This window comes from Motacilla alba, chromosome 2 (genome assembly GCF_015832195.1).
Source record: "Motacilla alba alba isolate MOTALB_02 chromosome 2, Motacilla_alba_V1.0_pri, whole genome shotgun sequence".
NCBI lineage: Eukaryota > Metazoa > Chordata > Aves > Passeriformes > Motacillidae > Motacilla > Motacilla alba.
The window spans coordinates 64,367,786-64,388,949 of NC_052017.1; the positions used below are offsets into that span (position 1 = coordinate 64,367,786).

Consider the following 21,164-nt stretch of genomic DNA (forward strand, 5'->3'; position numbering starts at 1 on the left):
ACCTCTTTCCCCCTTCTCTCCTCTCTCTTCAGAGGCCAGCTCTTGCACTCCTCCTGCTGCTCCTCTGGCTTCTGTTTGGTTGCACCACTGGTACACGCTTTGAAGTCAGGGTGGGAAGAATATATTCATATTCAAAATCTCCCCTCTCCCCATTTCACAGCATGGAAGCCAATTCTTTCTGAAGGAACATCCCCTCTTTGCTGACCCCTAGTACAGCTACTCTAGTCATTCTGGCCTTACACCTTCTCCAAGGCATTGGCTTGCTTTCTCCCTGAGTCTCCATTCCCAGGTTAAATAAGTAGGCAATCAGCCTTGCTCAAACAAAAGCCGACATTTGGTGACTTTCCTGAATGACTGAGGAGCTGAAACAAAGACAGCTTCTTGCACCACTTAACAAGAAGTCAGCCTGCTAGAATCAGCTTTGCAGAGGATTGCAGTGCAAAGCTTACTCTTTTTTGGCTAGGGAGGAGTAAGAGTATCTGTATATAGAAATAGCTTCAATAATGACTAACACTTGAAAGGCTAACAGAACCTGACCAGATCAACTCAGTGCAGTAGTCCCACTGCTTCCCTAGCAAACATCAATAAAATTCGGACAGGGATTCCCCAAGCAGTTTCATGAAGGAGGAAGGAGGAGAAAAGCTCATACATCTTGGAACATTTAGTGACTTTTAAGCAGTCTATTTCCTTATCAGTCATCACCTCTGCCAATTTATCAAGCTTGAAAGCTACCTACTATGCATTGCTATTTAAAAAGTACAGTATTTTGCAACAGGAAGAATAGAAATCAGCCAAAACCTGTAATAGGTCAAAACTGATAAAAACCTTGAACTTATCAGCTGGCACAGGACCAGGGAAGTGATTATGCTATTGGGCAACTGTCACAGATGAACAAGTTTTCAGAAGTAATTTGGGATTAGCCTTTAGATTCCTGAATCAGAAAGTCAGAAAGACAATTTGAAAACTGCTTTTAAGAAGATGTGTATGAAAAGCCAAAGATGGATGTTAAGAGATGGAAAAATGCCAGATTGTTAATCATAATAAAGAAAATAAAAGACCACCACCCAAAAGTGAGAGCACATTCCACACATTCCTCTAGTGTTGCACTGGAGGATATTGTTGAGAAAATAAAAAATCAGCTTCTGTATGGAACTGATTTAGTATCAAATATGGGAAAAGAATTTATAGCTGCCTATAGCTTTACAGTGTTATGTAGCTACACTAATTTTGGCAGTAGAGGTAATTTTAATCCTTTGGGAAGTATTATCCTCTTGATATGAGCACATAACTCAGATTAATAGGATTTGCATATGTATAATAATAGAGAGAATAACCCTGGGTTTGGAAAACAAGGGGGTGTTTTAATTAGTTTGGGAACACCAGACAAAAAACCATACCAGGCACAACTAATCGAACAGCATTTGTCAACTCATGCTAGGTAATAATTGTGAGTTAACTGATCAATATTTAGAAACAAACATAATAAACTGGTATGTTTTGGAAAATCAAACAATGCAGAGCTGTTAATATAATCAAAAGACAAGGGGAGATAGAAGCTGCACTGTTAATCACTTGCAAATTGTGTTTTTTAAAGACCCAGACCAAATACATGCTACAACCAAACTGTATAATTGACTCTGTTTGCAATCTCAGTTGTTCAACAATACAGATAACAGCAGTAATGGTATAATTATAACTCACAGCTGAAGTAGATAAAAACCTGTTAGTTCTTAACTAATGGTTGCAATTAAGGGTAGAGAAGAGCAGTATTCACTGTATCTGGTTATGGTTCTTTAATGAAAGTGGATTTGAACTTCCAATACTGCAAAGCAGATCCTGCATGCTGCAGCCAAACTTTGACTGTGTCCTGACAGAAGACAATGACTGGGGAATGCAGCTTGACTCGTAACAGCTGTAGGAAAAATAGCTCTGTAAGCAGTTGAGCAGCAAGTGCAGATATGGAATGCACTAAATGGAAAGCAAGCAATAAACGCACAAGGAAGAGGTTCTTTCCTGAGCCCCGAGCATCACTTTCGCTTCAACTGCATCCGTGGGTTGAAGAAACAGCTTTACTTCCTTCCTACCACCTTCCCCTTGCACAGGCAAAGAGATACACACACCCCTGTGCATATACATGCTCTGCCAGCCCAGGGACAGACAGGGAGAACAAGGCAGGGCGGGACAGGCGTCCTCCAACCCCGGCGGAGCGGCTTCAGCACCGGGGGCGGCGGACAGCGCCCTGGGCTCCCGGGCAGGAGGTCGGGCCCCTCCGCCTGCAGGGCACTGGGACACCAAGGGCGACTCGGTACCCTCTGTGGCACAGCGGCAGAGACACCAGCAACGAGACTGCAAATGGAAACCCGGTCGGCTTAGAAACAGGGTGTTTTCACCCCCCTACCCACACACAGAGCCAAAAGAATAAAGGCAAGAACACTGCACCTCACAAACAGTAAGTTTCAAAGGGAAAGCCTGAGCTGCGCAGCGTCAAGTATGAGCAAAAGTGGCCAAACACATTTTCTAGTGGCTTTTTCCTCAGACGAGAGAGTTCTCATACCAAGGCAGCTTGGTTTGTCCTTTCTGAGCAAACAGAAGAGTAAACCCAACAGCTCAGAAATGAAGTGGGTATCAGCGGCATGTTTCACTTGCTTTTTGGCTCACTCACTCAATACTGGTTGCTAAGCAATTTTATTTTTTTTACTACTCACTGCCAGATGGATTAATGAAAACACACACTTGCACTACTTACAACATTTTTCATTTATATTTCTTGATACACCAGTACTGTTTCTTTTAATTATTTCTTTTTTAAGGAATTCCATTCCCAGGTTTGCAAGTAAAGACCCAAATTATAGAGAGCCAGGGGAGGGGAGGAACAGAAAGAAGCTAAGTGTAATTACCAAATTCTTTGGTGGATTGCAGGAAAGAGGTACCTTGAGACTTGCACATCCTCTGGGACTTGTAGCAAAGACAGCATGTCTAGCTCAGCACAGAGATGTGAGGCACCAGGTGACCTGAAGGTGCCTTGCTCTTAGCTGGTTCATCTATTTATAACTACATGTCATAACATTACCTGAGAGAACACAAGTCAGCACAGTGTTATTTCAGCAGTCAAATAACCATACACAGCCTTTTTTGTTTACACCTTACACACAGCGATGCTCTTTCTGTTTTCACTTCCAGTTCTTTATAGAGCTGAAACCTGGCACTTGGCACGGTCTTCCAGACTGTGCCCTGGAATGCCACCCATCTTACCCATGGTTTGGCAATTTTTTAGAAGCTGTGATCAGAGAGAAATAATGACACACCATACAACGTAACCAACCGTTCCGCCAGTGGTAAAACCAAACTGTGCATCAGCCATTACTAAGGGTGTAATTGCAGCAGGGATAACAGGAGGGGGGAGGGGAATCTGTTCCATCCCCAAATGGAGAAGGAAATGCATCTCTGCCATCTCCAACTTTCTGCCAGCTGAAAGGGGGAGGAGGGATGGGAGAGACTGCAGCAGGGCAAGCAGCAACTCCAAGGCAGCTCTTTTCCCTTACAGCTGGCAGTGAGCTCACAGGCTCGGCATCAAAGAATGTTACACAGTTGGGTCATTTTGAGCGCTACTGCTGGGACATGAAGAGAGGCTGCAGTACTGCTAGCTACAGATCCTCCCTCATGCGGTCCCCCTTCCCAAATAGAGGAAGTCTGGTTTGGTGCAGAGAACCAGCAGAAAGAACTTTCTTTTCTTTTGTTTTTGAGAGCAAGTAACCTCTGGTGTAGTTAGTTTGCTGTTGATAGAGCTCATAAGGAAAGGTCAAGAAAGGGAAAACCACAGGCCTAGCAGGAAAGAAACAGGATAGTTTAACCATGTGCAGGATGAACTGAAGGGGACAGCCTAAATCTCAAGGGAGTCATGAGGAAGAGGTGGCAAAGAGGAAGGCACAGTAGTGGAGAAAGGGGAAGGAAAGGTCAGGTGGAGAACTGAAGGCGGCTCATCCCAACAATAGGCAGGAGGAGGTAAATGCAGGGAGTTGGAGGTGTGTTGGTAGAAACCATCAGGCTGTAAACCCATCGAGAGTCCCAAAAGGCAACGCTGAGACTACCGGGGACTTCATGAAACTAAGTGGACAATGCAGGTGCAAGTTTCCTTGCACTTCTGAGGCACAAACCCATGAGGGGAAGCAGGCAAAGAGCGAGCCAGGGAGAGACTTGCAAAACACCAAGGGCAGCACCTCCAGGAGGGACGCCAGCACCTGGCGAGGAGGGACAGTGCAGAAGCCTTGAGGGGATGCGCCACGACGTCGTGCAGGGCGAGAGGGCGGCGCTCTGGGAGAGGGGAAGCTTCCAGGGGCTGAACAGAGAAGGGCAGCCGGTCCCGGCTCACCCAGGTGAGAGGCGCAGGGCAGGGGGAGCCGGTCTGCGGGCCAGGGCCAGGGGAGGCCGGCGAGGTGCGAAGGCGCGGGCACCGGGGCAGGGCCGGGCGGCGGCGCCCGGGGAGCCCGCGGGCGCAGGCAGGGGCGGAGGGCGGGGGCGGCCCCTTCCCTCCCTGCTTCCCCCGCCGCCGGTCGCGCCGGGCCGGGCCGCCTCTCACCTGTGTCGAGGTTTAAGGAGATGCGGGCCTCGGCGAGGTAGGGGGTGTCGCTCTTGGAGCGGACGCGGCGGATGGGTCTGCGGTCGATGTCCTCCTCGGAAGATGCCGCCATTAATGTGGGCACGGTGAGCAGCGTGGCCCGGCGAGCTGGCGAGGGCGAGCGGCGGCGCGGGGCGGCCGGGCGAGGAGGGGGCGGAGGGGGAGAGAGGGGAAGGGAGGAGGGAGAGAGGCGCGGGAGGGGGAGGGGAGGACGGGGAAGGAGAGAGGGAAAGGGAGAAAGGAGCGCAGGGAGGGAGGGGGAGAGACAGGGAAAACCCGTCAAGGATCTGCGGACGGGAGCGGCCGCGGCGGCCCTGCCCGCTGCCCCTGCCGAGTCCCGCCCGCCTCCGCTGCGGGGGACGGAGCGGTGTCCCCGGCCCCGGCGCTGCCAGCCCCCGCCCCGGGCAGGGTCCGGCCGAGCGCCTTTCCCGCCCCCAGGGGAGGTCCCGGCTGAGGTGCCGAACGCCGCCGATGGGCCTGGCCGGCAGAGGTGCCGCCCCGCAGCAAGCCCGGCGCCCCGAATGCTCACTTCTAGCCCAGGGCGTCCGGAACTCACAGCACCGCTTCATCGGAACTTGGTGGGATGGCTAACGGGGCATGCCTTCACCTCCTTGCCCTCATTCCTTGGGCAAACCCATTGCGTGAAGTGGGATGGTGTGCCACACCTTGACAGTTTAAAATGCCAAGGGGACTGAGGAGCCTGTACTCAACGTTTGAAACTGACCATCCCTCAAAGCCCGAGGCTCGCCCTTCGGCGGGTCTTTGAGAAAAATGTGACCATCTGCAAAAACCAGAGACTCCGTTCTCCAGGTGCAAACTGGGCTTGGTGTTTTGTGGAATCTCTGTTTCTCTGTTTAGTAATCAGCTCTTTATGTAGACGTTCTTACCCTGTGGTTTATAGGCTGCCTGCCACATTAGGGCTCCAATTTCGGTTGGTTAGTGTAATATAAATAATTAAAAATGCTATTTAAAGAAAAAAGGGGCAGCACAAAAGTACTACTTTACTAAAAGTAAAGTAAGAGACAGTTAAAATATGTGCCTAGGAATGTACTAGCTCATGTCATTTAATTCAGGGCTTTTTAGGAAAAATACCAAAACCCACTCTGTTTAAAGTCACTAAGCTGTCAGTACTTCCAAAATCTTTTGTGTTAGTCAACTTCAATGCGAAAGAAAGACTAAGGAAGGAATGTTGGCTCTCACTAACTTTGAAGGCCGTGATAATAACACTAGTTGGTCTGAATTTGGAAGGACAGCTCTCTTATTCCTGCAGAGTTAAGAATTTTCTGTTACATGCTTGCCAATTAGTCCTGTTGGGGTTTTGGGTTGTGCTGCATGATCTTCAATGGCTGTAACACTGGGTTTAGCTCAAGTCTGCTGTTAGCTGTAATCTCTTCATAAATGTTCTCAAGAACTTTCATGTTTCTGGATGCCTGGAATGGATAAGATATATTTTGTTTGCAAATCAATTCTATTTTGGTGTGATCTCACTAGCTCACCCTGGCTAAAACAGAAAAAAAGTTTTAGTTAGCACTTGCAGGAGAATTTTGAAAACGATCCCTGTTCATACATATGCAGGTGCTTGTAGTTAGACAGCCTTGGCATCTTTGGATGTCTGGTGAACCACCACATCGCTTGTGAACGAGGAGGTACCATCTGGTCCATCTGCATCTCAAAAAGAAGTCTTTAATTAACATCATATGCTGTTTAGGGAAGGTGTGGTCTTACCATTATCAAGGTTGAAGCAGATCCGAGCTTCTTCCAAGTAAGGGGTGTCACTCTTAGACCGGAGCCTTCTTATGGGTCTCCGGTCTATGTCATCCTCAGAAGTTGCTGTCACCAGAGTGGGCACAGTGAGAAGAGTTGCCCGACGAGCTGGTAAGAAGAAATAAATGAAGATGAGAATAGGAGGAGAACAGAGAAATAGAAAGGGGGAGAAGGAGGAATAATAATAATCATAATCATAATCATAATCATAATCATAATAAAAATGAGTAGAAAAGAAAACATAAAGAAAATCACTCAATAGAAGAGGTGATCTGCAGCAGGTAGTAGAACAGGCTGTTTGCTGTAAGGTCAATGCCTTATATTCTACGTGCTGCAGAATTTAAGGGCTGGATTCAATGATACCAAGAAAAGATTGCTGTCTTTTGTGCCCCAAAGACACAGGTTATAGCTCTGTTGTTGCCACAGATGGCTTGTTCTAAGTTCCTAGTTTCACTGCTAAAACAATCCTTTTCTCAACTTCTCACTAGCTCAATAGCTGCACTCTCTCTTTTCCTGAATGCAGTTTTTGAGGCTGTGATACCTGAGGAGTGGAAATAAAATTTAAGTGGTCAATTAATTTGCAGATATCAGTGGAAGCTGATATTTGCAGATATCAGCGGAACACGTGATGTGATTATGATTCTTGACAAGATGCAAACTATTCCAAAACTCAGTTTCTTGTTGTCTCATCTTGAGCATTTAAAATTATCAGCCACTTTTTTGCTCTTGAATGCTTTATGTCTTAATTTCTTCGTTGTGGAGCAGGGAGAAACATAATTTTCATTCAGTAGGAATTTTGTGAACATATAAATCCATTAATATTGTAAAGTATTCATATACTTTAGTGAAGCACCAATGAAAAACCCATGAGGAAAGTATCTTCTGCGCAGGATTTGAATGGCTTGGGGCCATGCATTCAAGGAGGAGAAAGCAAAATATTTAATACTGGCTCATTAAGTAAGTACTGCCCACTCCATGCACCGATGAAGCAAATGGTAGGATAGTAAAAAATTGCTGTCATCATGCAATTAGAAGCCCTACTATAATCCATATATATAAGGAGAAAATTAATGTTGAAGAGGCAACCTTCATTTGGGCATTGCCTAGGTATTTAGCTCTGGACCTTATAGCTTTGATAATGTCCCTTAAATGTAGGTGTTTTATGTGTGAAATGTAATTATGAGTGGCTGTTGAATGCTTTGGGCACTGAGCCTATAAATTACAAATCACAAAGAGAAGAGCCTCTATAAATATATCCACCTAAACTCTCTGTCTCTGAGTAGATACAGATTATCACAAATGCTAGTTGGGATGTGGCTGATCACTGAAATCATGAGAACCCTGCACAAGTACATCCTCCTCCACCTCATATGTAATTGGAAAGAGAAATTCTGCTTGAAAGCCCATCCTTGCCCACAATGTGGGGCCTATAAACATTAACTACCATGTGGGACCCTGTAGGAGCCTAGGAGCCTAAACCCTAAATGTTCCTTGCTGTTGAGACATTATCTAGCATAAGAGACTTTATCTCAGGGCTTTTGTAAAGCATCACACTTCAAATAACTAACAATGAACTATATTCTCCCATTGGGACTGGAGAGCATGACTGATAGTGACTAAGAGCATATTCTGCAACCTACTAACTGTGATTCTTTATTTTAAAAGTTTTTTAGAGTTTCAAATGAGACCTGTCAATCAGTAGCTTTCAGATGCCTAAGATCTGACTAAGGTGTTAGGTATGATAGCATATAATTAGTATGAGTTAACAAAAGCTGTCATGCTCTATTTTTCAATTTGCAGTATTATGTAGTTTACTAAACAAGTAAATCTGTGCTGCTGGAGGTAGAGGTTATTTTTGGTCTAACTTACTTATTTTCTATATATTTTAAATACATTTCTTTCAAGTTTTTGCTCATTTCTAACCTAGCATTTGAATTTGAAGTAAAAGCAAAGGGCAGGAGTTGAAATTGATTTAATGGGGTCAACTATTTAGATTAAGGTAAAGTAAACACTGCAAGTAGGCTGTAAACTATTCCTCCCTTGTAATAGGGAAGTACATTAATGAAGATGAAAGAGAATGGAAAATTTCTGCTATGGAAAATTTTGTGTACTGCATCTTCAAATTTACACTTAAGGAAGATTTCTCAATACAGGAAGTTAGCATTGTAAAAGTCATCTCATAAAACAACCATGTGAAAGATTTGTCTTTTAAAACTGGCATGATCTAGCTGTAGTTAAGTCAGGAAAAGGGCACCCATGCATTTCAGGGCTAGCTGGATCACAGCACAGAAATATATCTGAAAAAAATATCCCAATACCAAACTACAGATACATTTGTAGTAAAAAGAGAATAAGAGTAAGCTTTTCTATATAATTGCTTATAAATAATTTTTACCTTTTGGGTCAAAATATTGGGATCTGGCTTGTATTCATTTTGACTGCAGGTAGGTGGATGGAAGAAAATGTTTCTTGGAGTAATCATTATGTATTACTTTGACAACCGTCATTATCTACCCTTTGTGTACATTACCAAAAGGAGTTTTCAAGAATGACTGGAAATTTTAAGTAAACATTGAAAACATTTCAGAGCAGGCTAATAAGTATTAAAACATTTTGCAATAAAAACCTAAGATCAATTCCAGAACTGAAAAGTATAGCTGATCACATTCTGGTATCTGAATGACACTGAATGTTTATGCCTGCCATGAATATAACTATACACACTCTTTTCCTAAACCACAGCAGTCTTTATTTCAAGAATGACTTGCCATACATTTTTTTAGTAAAGCTGTCAATGTATGTCCTTTGTGACTCTTGGGTCCATCATAGATAACCCACCAGTATCTCTAGCTTCAGCTGCTCTCTACAACCCAGCTCAGGCTCTGGGACACACTTTTAGGAGATTGTTTTTCAGGAAAATTAGGAAGTATCCTCTTGAAGGTCTTGGAGCAATGGAATGCCATTACAATGCACATTAAGGGACCCGCTTACTCTGCAAGTGGATTTGAGACCAGTGTTGAAAAGCTCAATTTAAGGAGCTACTGTAACCGCATGTGGAAGGGAAATAAGTAATTTTGTTAAATTATTTCATTCTATTTTCATTGTTCCTCATAGGCTTACACTCCAGTTGGCACATTTTGGCAATGTCTCGTCTGGTATTTGTTAGAAGGGGAAAAAGTTGCTTATGAAGAGAAAAATACCTTAAAACTATAAATGCTGTAATGCACATCATGTGACATGTTAGAATTTATTATATCTAATCTCCCACTTGTCTTAAAATGTCATATATTACTGAAGTGCAACACAAGTATGTCTTTAGAGAAGGGAAAGTAAAATATGTAAATTTTTATGTTACAAGTTCAGAGGCATTTTTAACATATAATTTCAATATGTTTAGTTAGATCTGTAGCTGGTCCCAATTTTTGAATACTGCTTAAAATTACTGAAAACATGAAGGGTGGTTTGCAAAGAATTTTTGATGCCTTCTATTTTTTCCATTAAGACACTTTCCAACATATTTTAATAAAAATGTTAGTAGTAACTTTTTGTTTGCCAAGAACTACCTTTATGTTTTGAAGAGTTATAGTATTGATTTTTTTAAAGAGTTGTGTTATTTAGAAAAAAAAAATTGATTAGAAAAATTTCAGAGGTGAAATGGCATCTTCCTAAAAATTAATTGGAGAAAACATGTGATATTCATTTAGATTTTTCCATCCACTTTTACCAATCAGCCTTTATTAAAATAGCTCATTGGTGACACAAGTACCTTGGTCATTTTTGACTCAATAGGGTCTTCACCTAGAAACCCTAATTTGCAGAGTACATTTTGACCTCAAAATAGCAAATCTTTGAAATATGATGATTTTTATCTTAGTACAAGTGAAGTGCTAAAATGTTTCTTGCAGATCTCTAGATGTAGAAAGGCTGTATTCCTGATGCATAGAATCACAAGCAGCTTCAAATAACACTGAAATAGCCACAAGGGGGATGCTGGTTTACATCAGAAATCTTAAAGGCTTTCCTGAGGAAAACCTTGTTTCTCAGGGCAAATTTTTAACGACTTTGTAAAATCCCTATAAAAATATTTTAATTGCAGCCCTAGTATTGCTGATTGAATAGGATTTTTCTTCCTTGCTACTTTTTTCCGCTAGAGAAACATATGGGATCTTACTCAGTTCTCCTTCATGCTTCTGTGGAGAGGGCTCACCATGGCATAAAATATCTGCATGAGGATAATGCATGCAGAAATATATTTTTGGCTAAATGGAAGCTTTAAAAATATGAGTTCGGGTACATTTTGATTCATCTAGCACATGATACTCCTTTTGTGCTAAAGAAACATTATTAGGCTGTGAATATTCTTCCTTAAAGACAAACTAAGCAGAGGGTTCAATTGAATGTTTACCAGGAAAAAAAATCTGGTCTGGTTTAATGCCACTTCACTTTATCAGTTGCATTTAAAACAAGGTGAAAGGACAACATTTGGAGGATTAGATTTGGGAAACGGAGTATGAGTTGCAGGAGAGGCAGAGAGTGGAACATGTGGAGAGGACATAGTTTGTCATTTACAAAGAAAGATTTATAGGCTTATGTCTCCCACATAAACACAGAAGCACATGCATATAGATTTCTCCATGTCTCTAAAGCAAAGCTGTTGAAATCTGTCTTGATGGACATCAGGAATCTGAAACAAAGTACATGGATACATCATATTCAACCACAGGCCCAAGGGTTGCAGCCAACAATACTCATGCAAAGGGATATCCACGTTTATGCACACGTACGTTCTGCTGATTTGTGAAATTTGAGTAAAAAATATGCACAATACACCTAACTAGCATTTTTTGTACATTTTGGGTGAAACTTGCTTGTTTCTCTGTGTCTAAAGGCATAGGTTTTTCTGAAATTCTCAATAATGGGGATATGCCAGAATAGGAAGTAGGAAAAGAATTCTAAAAAAGATGAGGAAAAGGTTGATGTTGATCAGTTTCTTAATGTTATTTAAAGGTAGGGGCATTTTGTTAAGGATGCACATTTGATGTTACTAATTCTTCTGATATTGATGTCAGTCTAAGAACTAGTGATATCACATAAATAAAATAGACCTGGAAGCTATCGTAACTTTGAAAATATGTTAACATATTGGATGGATTAATCATAACATTTTGGTGGATGGAGGGACATCCAGAGTGGAATAATTCTGGATTAGGATCTGAGGATTCTGCAGCAATATGTTTTTATAAAACACTGGACCAAATTTAATATGCAAAAGCAGAAGGAAAGTAGCAATGAAGAGTCAGCAGTGATTAAATCAAACATCTAGAATGAATCAGCACTGACTGAATTAAAATAAATGAGCAAAAAATGAAGCACAGTGAAATAAATATTGTGGAAACATAGAGTAACAGAAAAATGTGGAATTAAAACTATACCTGAGAGTACTTTATTAAACCCCATCAAGAAGAATGATTTCCTGAAATCTTTCCTGAAATCTTTATTAAACCCCATCAAGAAGAATGATTTCCTGAAATCTTTGAGCAATCATGGCCTATGTGTCTATACAAACTTGTTACCCCTGGTGGTAAGCGCTATATTTTTATTTCCGTATTTTTTTTTTTACTTTCAGTTTTTTATTCATTCATGCTCCTGATGAATGTAAATTAATCAAGTAAATTACATGAATGTTGCAACCAATAAAAGCATACCTAATGTAAGGTATGCCTGTCTGTAACTTCTTTATAGGTACAATGGATAGCTTTAGATAGACCTGCAATAGGGTTTTGTTCAGTTATTTAAATAGGTGCAGTGTATCTTACCAAATAGCCTAGCAAGCAACTTCAAGCAATATAGCAGAATCTTCAAAATGATTAACACAGTTAATTTCAAGCTGGTGTGCCCTGCTGGTGCAAAAGGATATAAGGATATAGGATATAAGTGGATGCACAGCTCTCCAGGAAATTAGCAAAGATTTTATTGAGTCAGAAGTCATGTGAGAGTTGAACTTGAACTCCCAGCAGGGACCTGGGAGTCGCACTGTGGTGCAAAGGTGGACGCCTGCAGCCCAGAGTGGCATCCTGACACAGCACTGTGCAGCCCATGCTATCAGACTGGTGTGCTGTTGCTGGAGGCACCAAGAGAGGGTGAGTCTTGGGCCCCATTCCGTCAGATCATGCCTGCAGAAAAGTGCTATGTGCTGTGTGTGATGGGCAAATCCCCTTTTACGGCAGTACCTAAAGCCTTCACTTGCAATGTACTGGGCAGGAATTATTATTCTCTCTTAGAGTTCATCCAGGTGCTCAACCCCCTTGTATACAATGGGAGGGAGGGGTTCCTCAGTTCTTAATCCTGATGGAGCCTAGGTGAAAGTCAGGTACCAACATCTCTGTATGCACTCTCTGCAGAGTGTTTAGTTGGCTGTGCTCAAGGCAGGCTCTTTGACATGGTACAGCTGTTGGAGAGAGTGGTTTAAGAGGTCCAGACCAGCTTTGAAGAAAGAAGCATCTGCTTTCTCCCTGATTGTGGAGTTACACTGTGGCCACTGCCTGTTTGCTGAGCAAGGCTTCAGCTATGCCTGTGGCTGGCTACATTCCTCACTGATCCACATACAGACTGCTGACTTCATGTCCTGCTTAGTCTCATGCCTGCCTCATCATCCATGGACTTGTCTGATGGTCTGGACTCCTGACTAAACCTGGTGACCATCACCAGACCTGCTTGGCTCATGTGCTGCCATGCTTTACCTCTCATAGGTGAGGCTGCTGCCTCTGCCTGTATTGGTGACTCTGGCTTTATTTTCCTTTACAGAGCTGCTCACTTCTGCTGCTCCTCAGTGCCTGCCTGCTCAGCTCTGTCAAATGTGAAGTCTTTCTTTGCATGCCCAAAAGCATAATTTTTATATAGAACTTCAAGATCAATGATGTCTCTCCAAAGCAGGCTACAGCCAAGATGAAATCTTCACATTTACAGGTTTGGATTACAGCTTTACCCATTTTTGGGAAGCTACTCCCCTTTCTGAATTAGATCCTATCTTGCCATTCCTCTATGCAAACAAATGCCGTTAGCACAGGCATCTTTCACTCAAGTTCACTGTCTAGGCTTTCATAATCAGTATAGAGGCAAGACTTACATTGACCCAAGGAAGATATCTAAGATTCGGTGAACTCTGCTTTTAAAATGACATTTTTTCTGATAGATGCTAAGCTAGTTAGAACTCTTTGTTGGAAAAATCTTCACTGAAGTCACCTAAGGGATAAGTGAACTAAATCCTATTCCAGGCCACATTACATACTTTCAGCCCTGCAGCTGAAAGCCATGATAGATTTGTATTTAGGATAAATTTGCAGCCAAGAATAACCAGTATCCTCCACATACTTCAGAAGGAGAAGGCTTTTTTGAAAATGAAAGTCCAGCTTCATGTTTAGATTTCAGATTCAGGCTTTCCAAGGGCAAGAGGCTGGATCTAAGGGATAATGGTCCTTCCTTTCCTGTTTCTGATTTGCAGATGCGTCACCAGGCATTACGCACTTGGTAAGGACATCCCACCAGCTCCTAGATTCCAACATACAGTACAGAAGAGACAGTCAGGCTGCAGAGCTTAGGATATTTCTGGCTTGTGTTTGAAGACTACAGCCAGCTGGCTTCATTTACCAAGTGTTCTAAATCTAGCTAAGCCTACTGGCAGATCCAGCTTTTGTGACTTTTCCATCCCTCCTGCTTCACTTTCCTTGAAGGAAACAGGGAACAGCTGTTTGAACAGCAGATACAGCCTGAACGGGCAAGCATTTATCTGCTCTGTGCTCAGCCCATGGAAGTGAGGTGATGGCTGCTCCTGCAGAGGAGAGGATGGGAGAGGTGACAGCTTGTAAAGTAACACCTCTCTCCTCCTACTCTAAAACAGCAAAAGCAGTTTGCATCTTTCTGCAGGAGCAGGGACAAGGTGTGGGTGTTAGTGCAGGCAGCAAGGCGTAGAGAACCGGTGGGTTAGTTTCTGGAGGATAAAACCCTGTCTCAGTCTATTTGTTGAGGTCAGAGTATCACATATTCAACTACACAAGACCCCAGGCCAAGCAGAATTTGATGTCATCAGTTGTCAATGACATCATAGCTCATTGAATTACTTCCCAACATTTTGCAGTCCTATACCTTCCCTTCTCTTCCACCCACAAGGAATGACTAGAAATGAGAATGAGTGCTTTACAGCTGCCATTTGTAACATTGTCATGTCATTAATGGAAATTAACTGGAAAGATTTTCTTCTTGATCTGTAGTACTAAAGAGCAGAGATCTTCAAATCTCACAAAAAAAGTTGAGTAGGTCAAAAACCCCCATTCTACATTTTGTAAACAGAGCACTTTGTAATGCAATAACTAACAATGTAACTACATTACTAATAATACATATACTGTTTTCTGATGTTGCTTCTAATTAAATGGCAGAATACTGTAGTCTTCTTTCACTCGGTTCTTATTGCAGTTTTAATGCATATACACATGCTGTTTGATAGTGTGATTTGCTAATAGCGTCATGCTATTATATCAACATCAAATAGTTACTTGCAATCCCATTAGGCAGATCTGTTGGCAATGCTTTCTTGCAGGCCTTTTATTCAGTTCCATACTAGCTACTTGAGCTATGCTATTTATTGCAGATGAGTGCCTCACATTCAGTGTGCTTTGGGGGCAGTTTTGGAAAGTAAAAGCTAATGCAGTTAACCTATTTCTCAAAAGGTGGAGAAGGAAAGAAATATTATGATTTTGCCCATGTTTGGAGATATCGTGCATTATCTCATATAAAAGTGCTTGTTTTTTGCAAGACAGCCTTAAAATTTGGCATAAGATATAAGGGCAACAGGAGTTAGCAGAGCTGTATAGGCAGCATGAATGCACACTCAATAGGTTTGAATTCCTGGTTCTGTACTGGGGGTAAAGCACTGAGAGGAAGGGGACATTTAGAAGTTTGGGGCTAAAGGTAGAGTCATAAAGAAATTTACTGCAGAAAAGCTTGATGATCATAATTCTTCCAGAGACTTATTGTTCGGCCTGCTGAAGCCGTTTGTGGCACCTCAGAGAGGCTCAGTGAAAGCCTCCTGAAACTTTTCTCTGCACAGGCCACATTTTGTCTCACATCCTATTGCCAGTGCAATTGTTCATCTGTTCTTTCCCTCAAGTACCTCTCCTGTTGCCAGGGGGCTGCTGTGTTGCAGCATTTGAGAATGTAAAGCAGAAGCATTGTCTCTTCTGTCCTCAGAGCAATTTCCCTGCTGGCACTCCGCTTGTTGGAGAGCAGCTGACCTCAAGCACAGAAATAGGAAGAGAGGGGAGGTTACTAGAGTTTGGGGAAGAGGCCTCACCTCAAGCATGTAGAGGTAAGAGATGCAAAGGGCAGGAGCTGTGAGAAATGCGGTAAAAAGAGCAATGAAAAAGGCTCTGTCCCTTTCCACTTTTCACCTAAGTGCAGCATGGCTTTTCTGTCAATGTTTCTAGTTGTGGAGGTAGTTAGGGTGTGGGACACTGGTGCACAGGGGAAGCATATAATTGGTAACTTTCATAAAACATTCCCAAGCAGGGGAACAAAAAATCTCCAAGTCTAGGAGCACTCCAATAGGAGTGCTAGCTCCTATTTGTTTTGGCCAAGGGATAGAAGTCCACATGACAGATCTAGAGGTCAGTCCCCTGCTGATGACATTTGTATCAAGGAATACAGTTCTGCATAATGATTTTTTTTTCCTTGTTTTGAATTTAATAACTGATCAGTACAAGCATTTCTATATGTGCTAACAATATAATTTCTCCAAGTACGGGTAAGATAATAATGTTTTTTTCAATCTTGCTTGCTTGGATATAGTTACGGTGAAGGTCACCTGCACAACCATTACGAGTCACCCTGTGCGCATGACTCTAATAGACTGTCATTGCATGATCTCATATTCTTTCTTCCACAGTTGCCTCTGTATGTTGCAGTGCATAGGGCATTGGGATGCTGTTGATAATTTGCTATAGTTTGTAAAGCAGCGAGATGTATATTCCTGAATTTTAGTTTCGATGGAATAGAAATGGTTTGTTCCCATAGAGATATCACAAAATTGTTATGGTTGGAAGGGATTACAGGAGGTCATCTAGTCCAACCTCTCTGCTCAAAGAGGGTTGAAGAACATATTTCAAAATTACTTCTGTAGCAACACCTAGGTGTTTGTTGTATTTTAGAGATGGAGAAAAAAAAAACCCCATCAAAATCCATCATTGCCCTCAGTGGTTTTTTCCCGATTTTGTGGTGCTTAGTATTTGCTTCTCTTGCTCAATGCAGGAAGCTGTGTTGTGACAAGAAAGGCTTTCTGCAACTGGTACAGGTGAAAATGTATCACAACAACTGAGACAGCAGCTAAGCAACACAGCATGTGTTAGGCAGCAGCACCTCAGCTGAGCCAGAGGTCAGAGGTGGTACTGCTCCCCATTATCCTGGGACAGTGGCATCCCATGGGTGGATTACATCTTGCTCTGGGAGAATAACCTCCAGAGGGAAGTCCAAATTCTGTTGTCCAGACTTTGCATTTGATTAGCAACCAGTGAAATTAATAGTGGAAGAAAAATGGATCCCATTTTCAAAAAAAACCAGGCAGTATGTAGAAACAAAAATGGTTGATAGAGCTACTTGGCTCTTATAATTTTATTGAATTTAATATGGTGTTTAAAGTGTAAAGAAAAAAAACCCTTCTCTCTGAAATTGCAAGTTGTCTCCAAATATAGAACTGGTGAGAAAAATGTGAACTGACTTTACCAAAAATATCATCTATTTCATGAACAAGTCTCAACTACATTAAAGCAATAGATCTTGGTTACCCTTCCCCTCTCACCCTGCTGCTGCCCTGTGGGGGCCAGCATTTCACAGGGGACAATGAAGACCTGTGAGAGCTGCTGTTTGCAAACCGTGTGGGGGACTGCCTCAGGGCTTTCCCAAACCAGTTTTTCCTGAATAACATCACCTTACGATCCTGTCAGCGCTGAGAAGAAAAGGGAGGAAGGGAAAGGACACCAGAGGCTTACTCAGCAAGCTGCAGGCCATTGCTGTCTCCTCTGTCATGTCCATTAAGGTTCTGCAACACCAGAATCTGTGTCTTGGCAGCTCTTTTTGCTCCCGCAGCACATGCAACATCTCTCATAGCTCCTCCTTATCCTCTGAGGGGGCAGATCAACCCCACCATTACTCTTCTGGTAGTCCCTTTTAAAGCCCATGCATTTTGAAGGCCCAGTGCCCTCTCAACAGTTAAGTATGTTGGTCACTGTCCCTATCTGGCCATATACATTTTAACTGTACAGTTAAACTAGTAATTTTCTGAGTCAGTGCCAGAGTTTCTTACCTTGGGCTCCTTGACTGTAAAACAGTCTGTGAGCAGACTCGACATCCAAAAAGTAGTCCATTTTGAAGGTGCTTTGTGTACAATACTCCGGTATGATCGCTCAGTCAGATTCCTAGAAAAGATTACAGAGATGTCAGAGAAAAAAAGCTGTTGGGTTTCTTTGTGGAAAGTACTGTGTAGGCAGCCACTAAAGTACTTCATCTGGCATATTAGGGTCAAAGTATTTTCAAGTCACTATTCATAGAACTTCATAAGCATCCTTTTCTATTTTAGAATGTTTGGTTCAAAACTTTGTCTAAAGACAAAAAAGAAAAGTGCTACGCAGTATTAGCAAGATTCCTTGCATCTTCCTAGTACAATCACCTGTATTCTAGTCACAGTCTCCATTTCTTAAGACATATACTTGGATTCATCTGCCTGTTACATTTGCCCTTCAAAATAAAATCAGAAAACCTCAGGACAGGGACCTCCTTTAGCCAGATTCACAGCCAGTGCCTCTGAGTAGGCACTACTATAACAGACAACATTAAAGATTGCATTCTTGCCACTTATGCCAAAACGTTGCACTAGAAAGGAACACACAATATTCTGGATATTTCACTCCACACAATATTCTGGATATTTCACTCCACCTAAATGGACCAGAAGCCAACCTTGCCTTTCCTCTCTCCTCTTGCTGACCAGAAGTAGCAACAGAACATTCCACCATCAGTTTTAAAATATGTGGTAAGAGCCATCATTAAGAAATGGTAGGCTACTCCTAGCACTGTTTTGTAGCTAAGGTTCATATTTTTGGCATCCTTTTGAATCATAGATCTGCCGAGATCCTGGATTGCAAATCTCCAAGATGTACACTGAATTATGTTTTCCTGTGCCCGGCAGAGTTCCTGGAAAGATATTGTGACCCTTCTCCAGCTTCATTACTACCTTCTGCATTTTATTATACTCTTAAAAACTCACATAAAAAAACCAAGATTTGCAGAAAACACACAACCCTGTTCTCTCACCCACATCACAGTGCACCACAGCATGTAATCATAAGCATGCAAACAACTCTGAACAACATGTATTTTAAGACAGATGGACAAAAATACCTCTAGTCCTTTTCCGTGCAAACCTAACAAAAAGGTTTGAGGCAGGGAGTCTGATTCTTGCTTCAAGTAATTCCTTCAATTTTGCTGTGAAAAGTCAGGAAACTAGGTTTCCAAAGCTTTACCTTTTCCCCTTGATTCGGTTCTCATCAATCAACACACAGTCCTTTTAAAATTCAGAAGTCTGTCCTGATGAGAAAACTTTTACGTTCCACAGCAATTCACTTTACTGTAGCACTCCCAAACCAGAAATGATACTTACTGCAGAGTATCAAGGGCTGTCTGGCAGTGGTGTAAGCTCCAGTAGTTTCAAGGAGGATTTCTTTGATCTTTCTAAATATCCCCAGTGTAAGCAAACAATTTTGATTGTTTGATTGGAACTCTGATGAATAATGCATAACGTCAACTGGACTTCCTTTATCAGATAAAAATGGCCAGGAGATGTTGTTACTTAGCAACAGGAGGTGACACTACGTTCATCTCCCCCACTCCCCCTCACCCTTCGTACTAAAAAATTAAGCCCCTGGTTTTGATTTGATAAAAACTTTCCCAAGGAAAAAAAAATCTGTATCAAGTTTCCTTAAGAATTTGTTTTACATGTCGATCTTCCTTGTTGCATCTCATATTCTGACATATTTTTTATGTTTCACAATTGTTAAATTTAAACATAACATTGTGTTTTGTCCAATAGTTTGTTTTCACTAAGTAAAATACCTGCTTACTCCATCATTTACCATAAGGGTAATGAAATTGTTTTGCTATGAATATAATGCAAATAACATCTTGAGAAGAGATTCATTTCTTATCTGGTACTGCTTGTTGGGCAAGGCAGACAGAAAAAGCAACACACAAAATGTTCCAGTGATGCTATGAAATATATAGAATATTGAGAAACCTTTCCTATTACAGAATTCCTACTGCAAGTAATTCATTCATTCTTGAAAGAGCTCTAACATCTGATATAAGCATTCTCAAGGAATCGCTGCATTTCTGCTTAAGATACAGCCTTTTACAAAATGCACAGCTTTTTTTTTTTTTTTTTTTTTTTTAGGAAATGCACATTGACAAAAAGCCAAAGCACTGAAAGATTTAAAAAATAAATAAATAAAATCAGATGCAGAAGTACTTACCAGTGTTACTGACCTCTTTCCATCCTACTGTCATGGAATAAGACTAAGCAAATGCAACCCAGTCTGTGAGCCAGAAAGAACAGCTTCTAATTTTCACTTCAACCTCGAAATCAAGAGTACTGAATAGAGAAAGGTGACGGATCTGCTGTTTTAGATTATGATGAAATGAAAGCTCTTAGCACAGATCTGAGTAGAACTGCTTTTTTTTATACTACATTAGCCTGCTAATTTGAGGAAAGTGAAAGGCTTTGTTTTACTGTCTTTTATCTGTTCTCTTTGCTACCCCCACAATTTAATTTGCATTTAAAATTATTCTTATGTCTCCACTGCACTCCAAGGTATGGAGCATTTTCTAATCACGATGAATGTTCACTGTGGTTTTTTTGTGCAATGCCACTTTTATTCTGAGCCAGAAACATGGTGAGTAATTATAATTGCCAGCTATTTTCTAGAATGAAATACAGAGTGGTTGTCTGATGCAGTTTTTGATTTTTCCTTCATTTAGCAGTATATTGCAACAAACTACTCAGTCAAAGCAGCAGTAAAAATATAAATCAAAGAGCACAGTGTCATGGCATGATAGCTTAAACATGCATGTCCATAGACCGTGAAAGCAGACTATGTTTCTACTGAGATATTTTCAATTATAATTTGCCTTTTAAAAGTTTAAAAGTGAGCTTGACTAGCTAATAAACTGAAATATAGCAGTTATCTCTTTGTGGCTTACAGCTGATCTAGTTTAGTATTATTGAAGCTGCATATAGTTTGGAATTCTGATCCAGGCACTAGGGACTAAGAAGGGCCATGCTATTAAGTGGCATGGGCAACCCTCACAAGAGGATCATGACCCTGCTTTTTCCAGCAGGTCTTTGAGAAGTTCCTCAAAGCCTTTTTGGAAGTGAGTAAGAAATTGAAGAAGGCAGTGATAAAATGATCTGATAAATTTAAACTCAGGAGTGCTGGTCAAGAGAAGTGTCAATAAGCAGTCAGACCTACTCTTCCCATTTTTGCAGATATTTTGCTCAAAAGGTCAGATATAAATGCCTTCTAAACTCTGTTGCCACCAAACATTACTGGTGCTCAAAAACTGGGGCTATTCAGTATCAGAAAACTCTATGTCAAGTAGCATAGGATTTTTTGTTTGTTTTTAAGAAGAAACCCAAGAAGATGAATAAACCCTCAGAGTACAGGGATTTTTTTGGAGCAAGTTA

The 21,164-nt window shown here is 41.6% G+C and overlaps 1 protein-coding gene across 6 annotated transcripts in view; it reads right to left on the minus strand.

The window, feature by feature from the left end:
• Positions 1 to 20,314, minus strand: part of PHACTR1 (phosphatase and actin regulator 1) — a 303,315-nt gene extending 283,001 nt beyond the window's left edge. The window contains exons 1-4 of one of the 6 annotated variants that reach the window (XM_038128281.1): positions 19,967 to 20,314; positions 17,733 to 17,844; positions 6,341 to 6,487; positions 4,577 to 4,723 (exon numbers count right to left, since the gene is read on the minus strand). In XM_038128281.1, the coding sequence (XP_037984209.1) occupies positions 4,577 to 4,723; positions 6,341 to 6,487; positions 17,733 to 17,793 (355 nt within the window). In that variant the 5' untranslated portion in view covers positions 17,794 to 17,844; positions 19,967 to 20,314. The other 5 variants (XM_038128279.1, XM_038128287.1, XM_038128280.1 and 2 more) reach the window with 5 other exon arrangements.
• Positions 20,315 to 21,164: the final 850 nt, after the last annotated feature.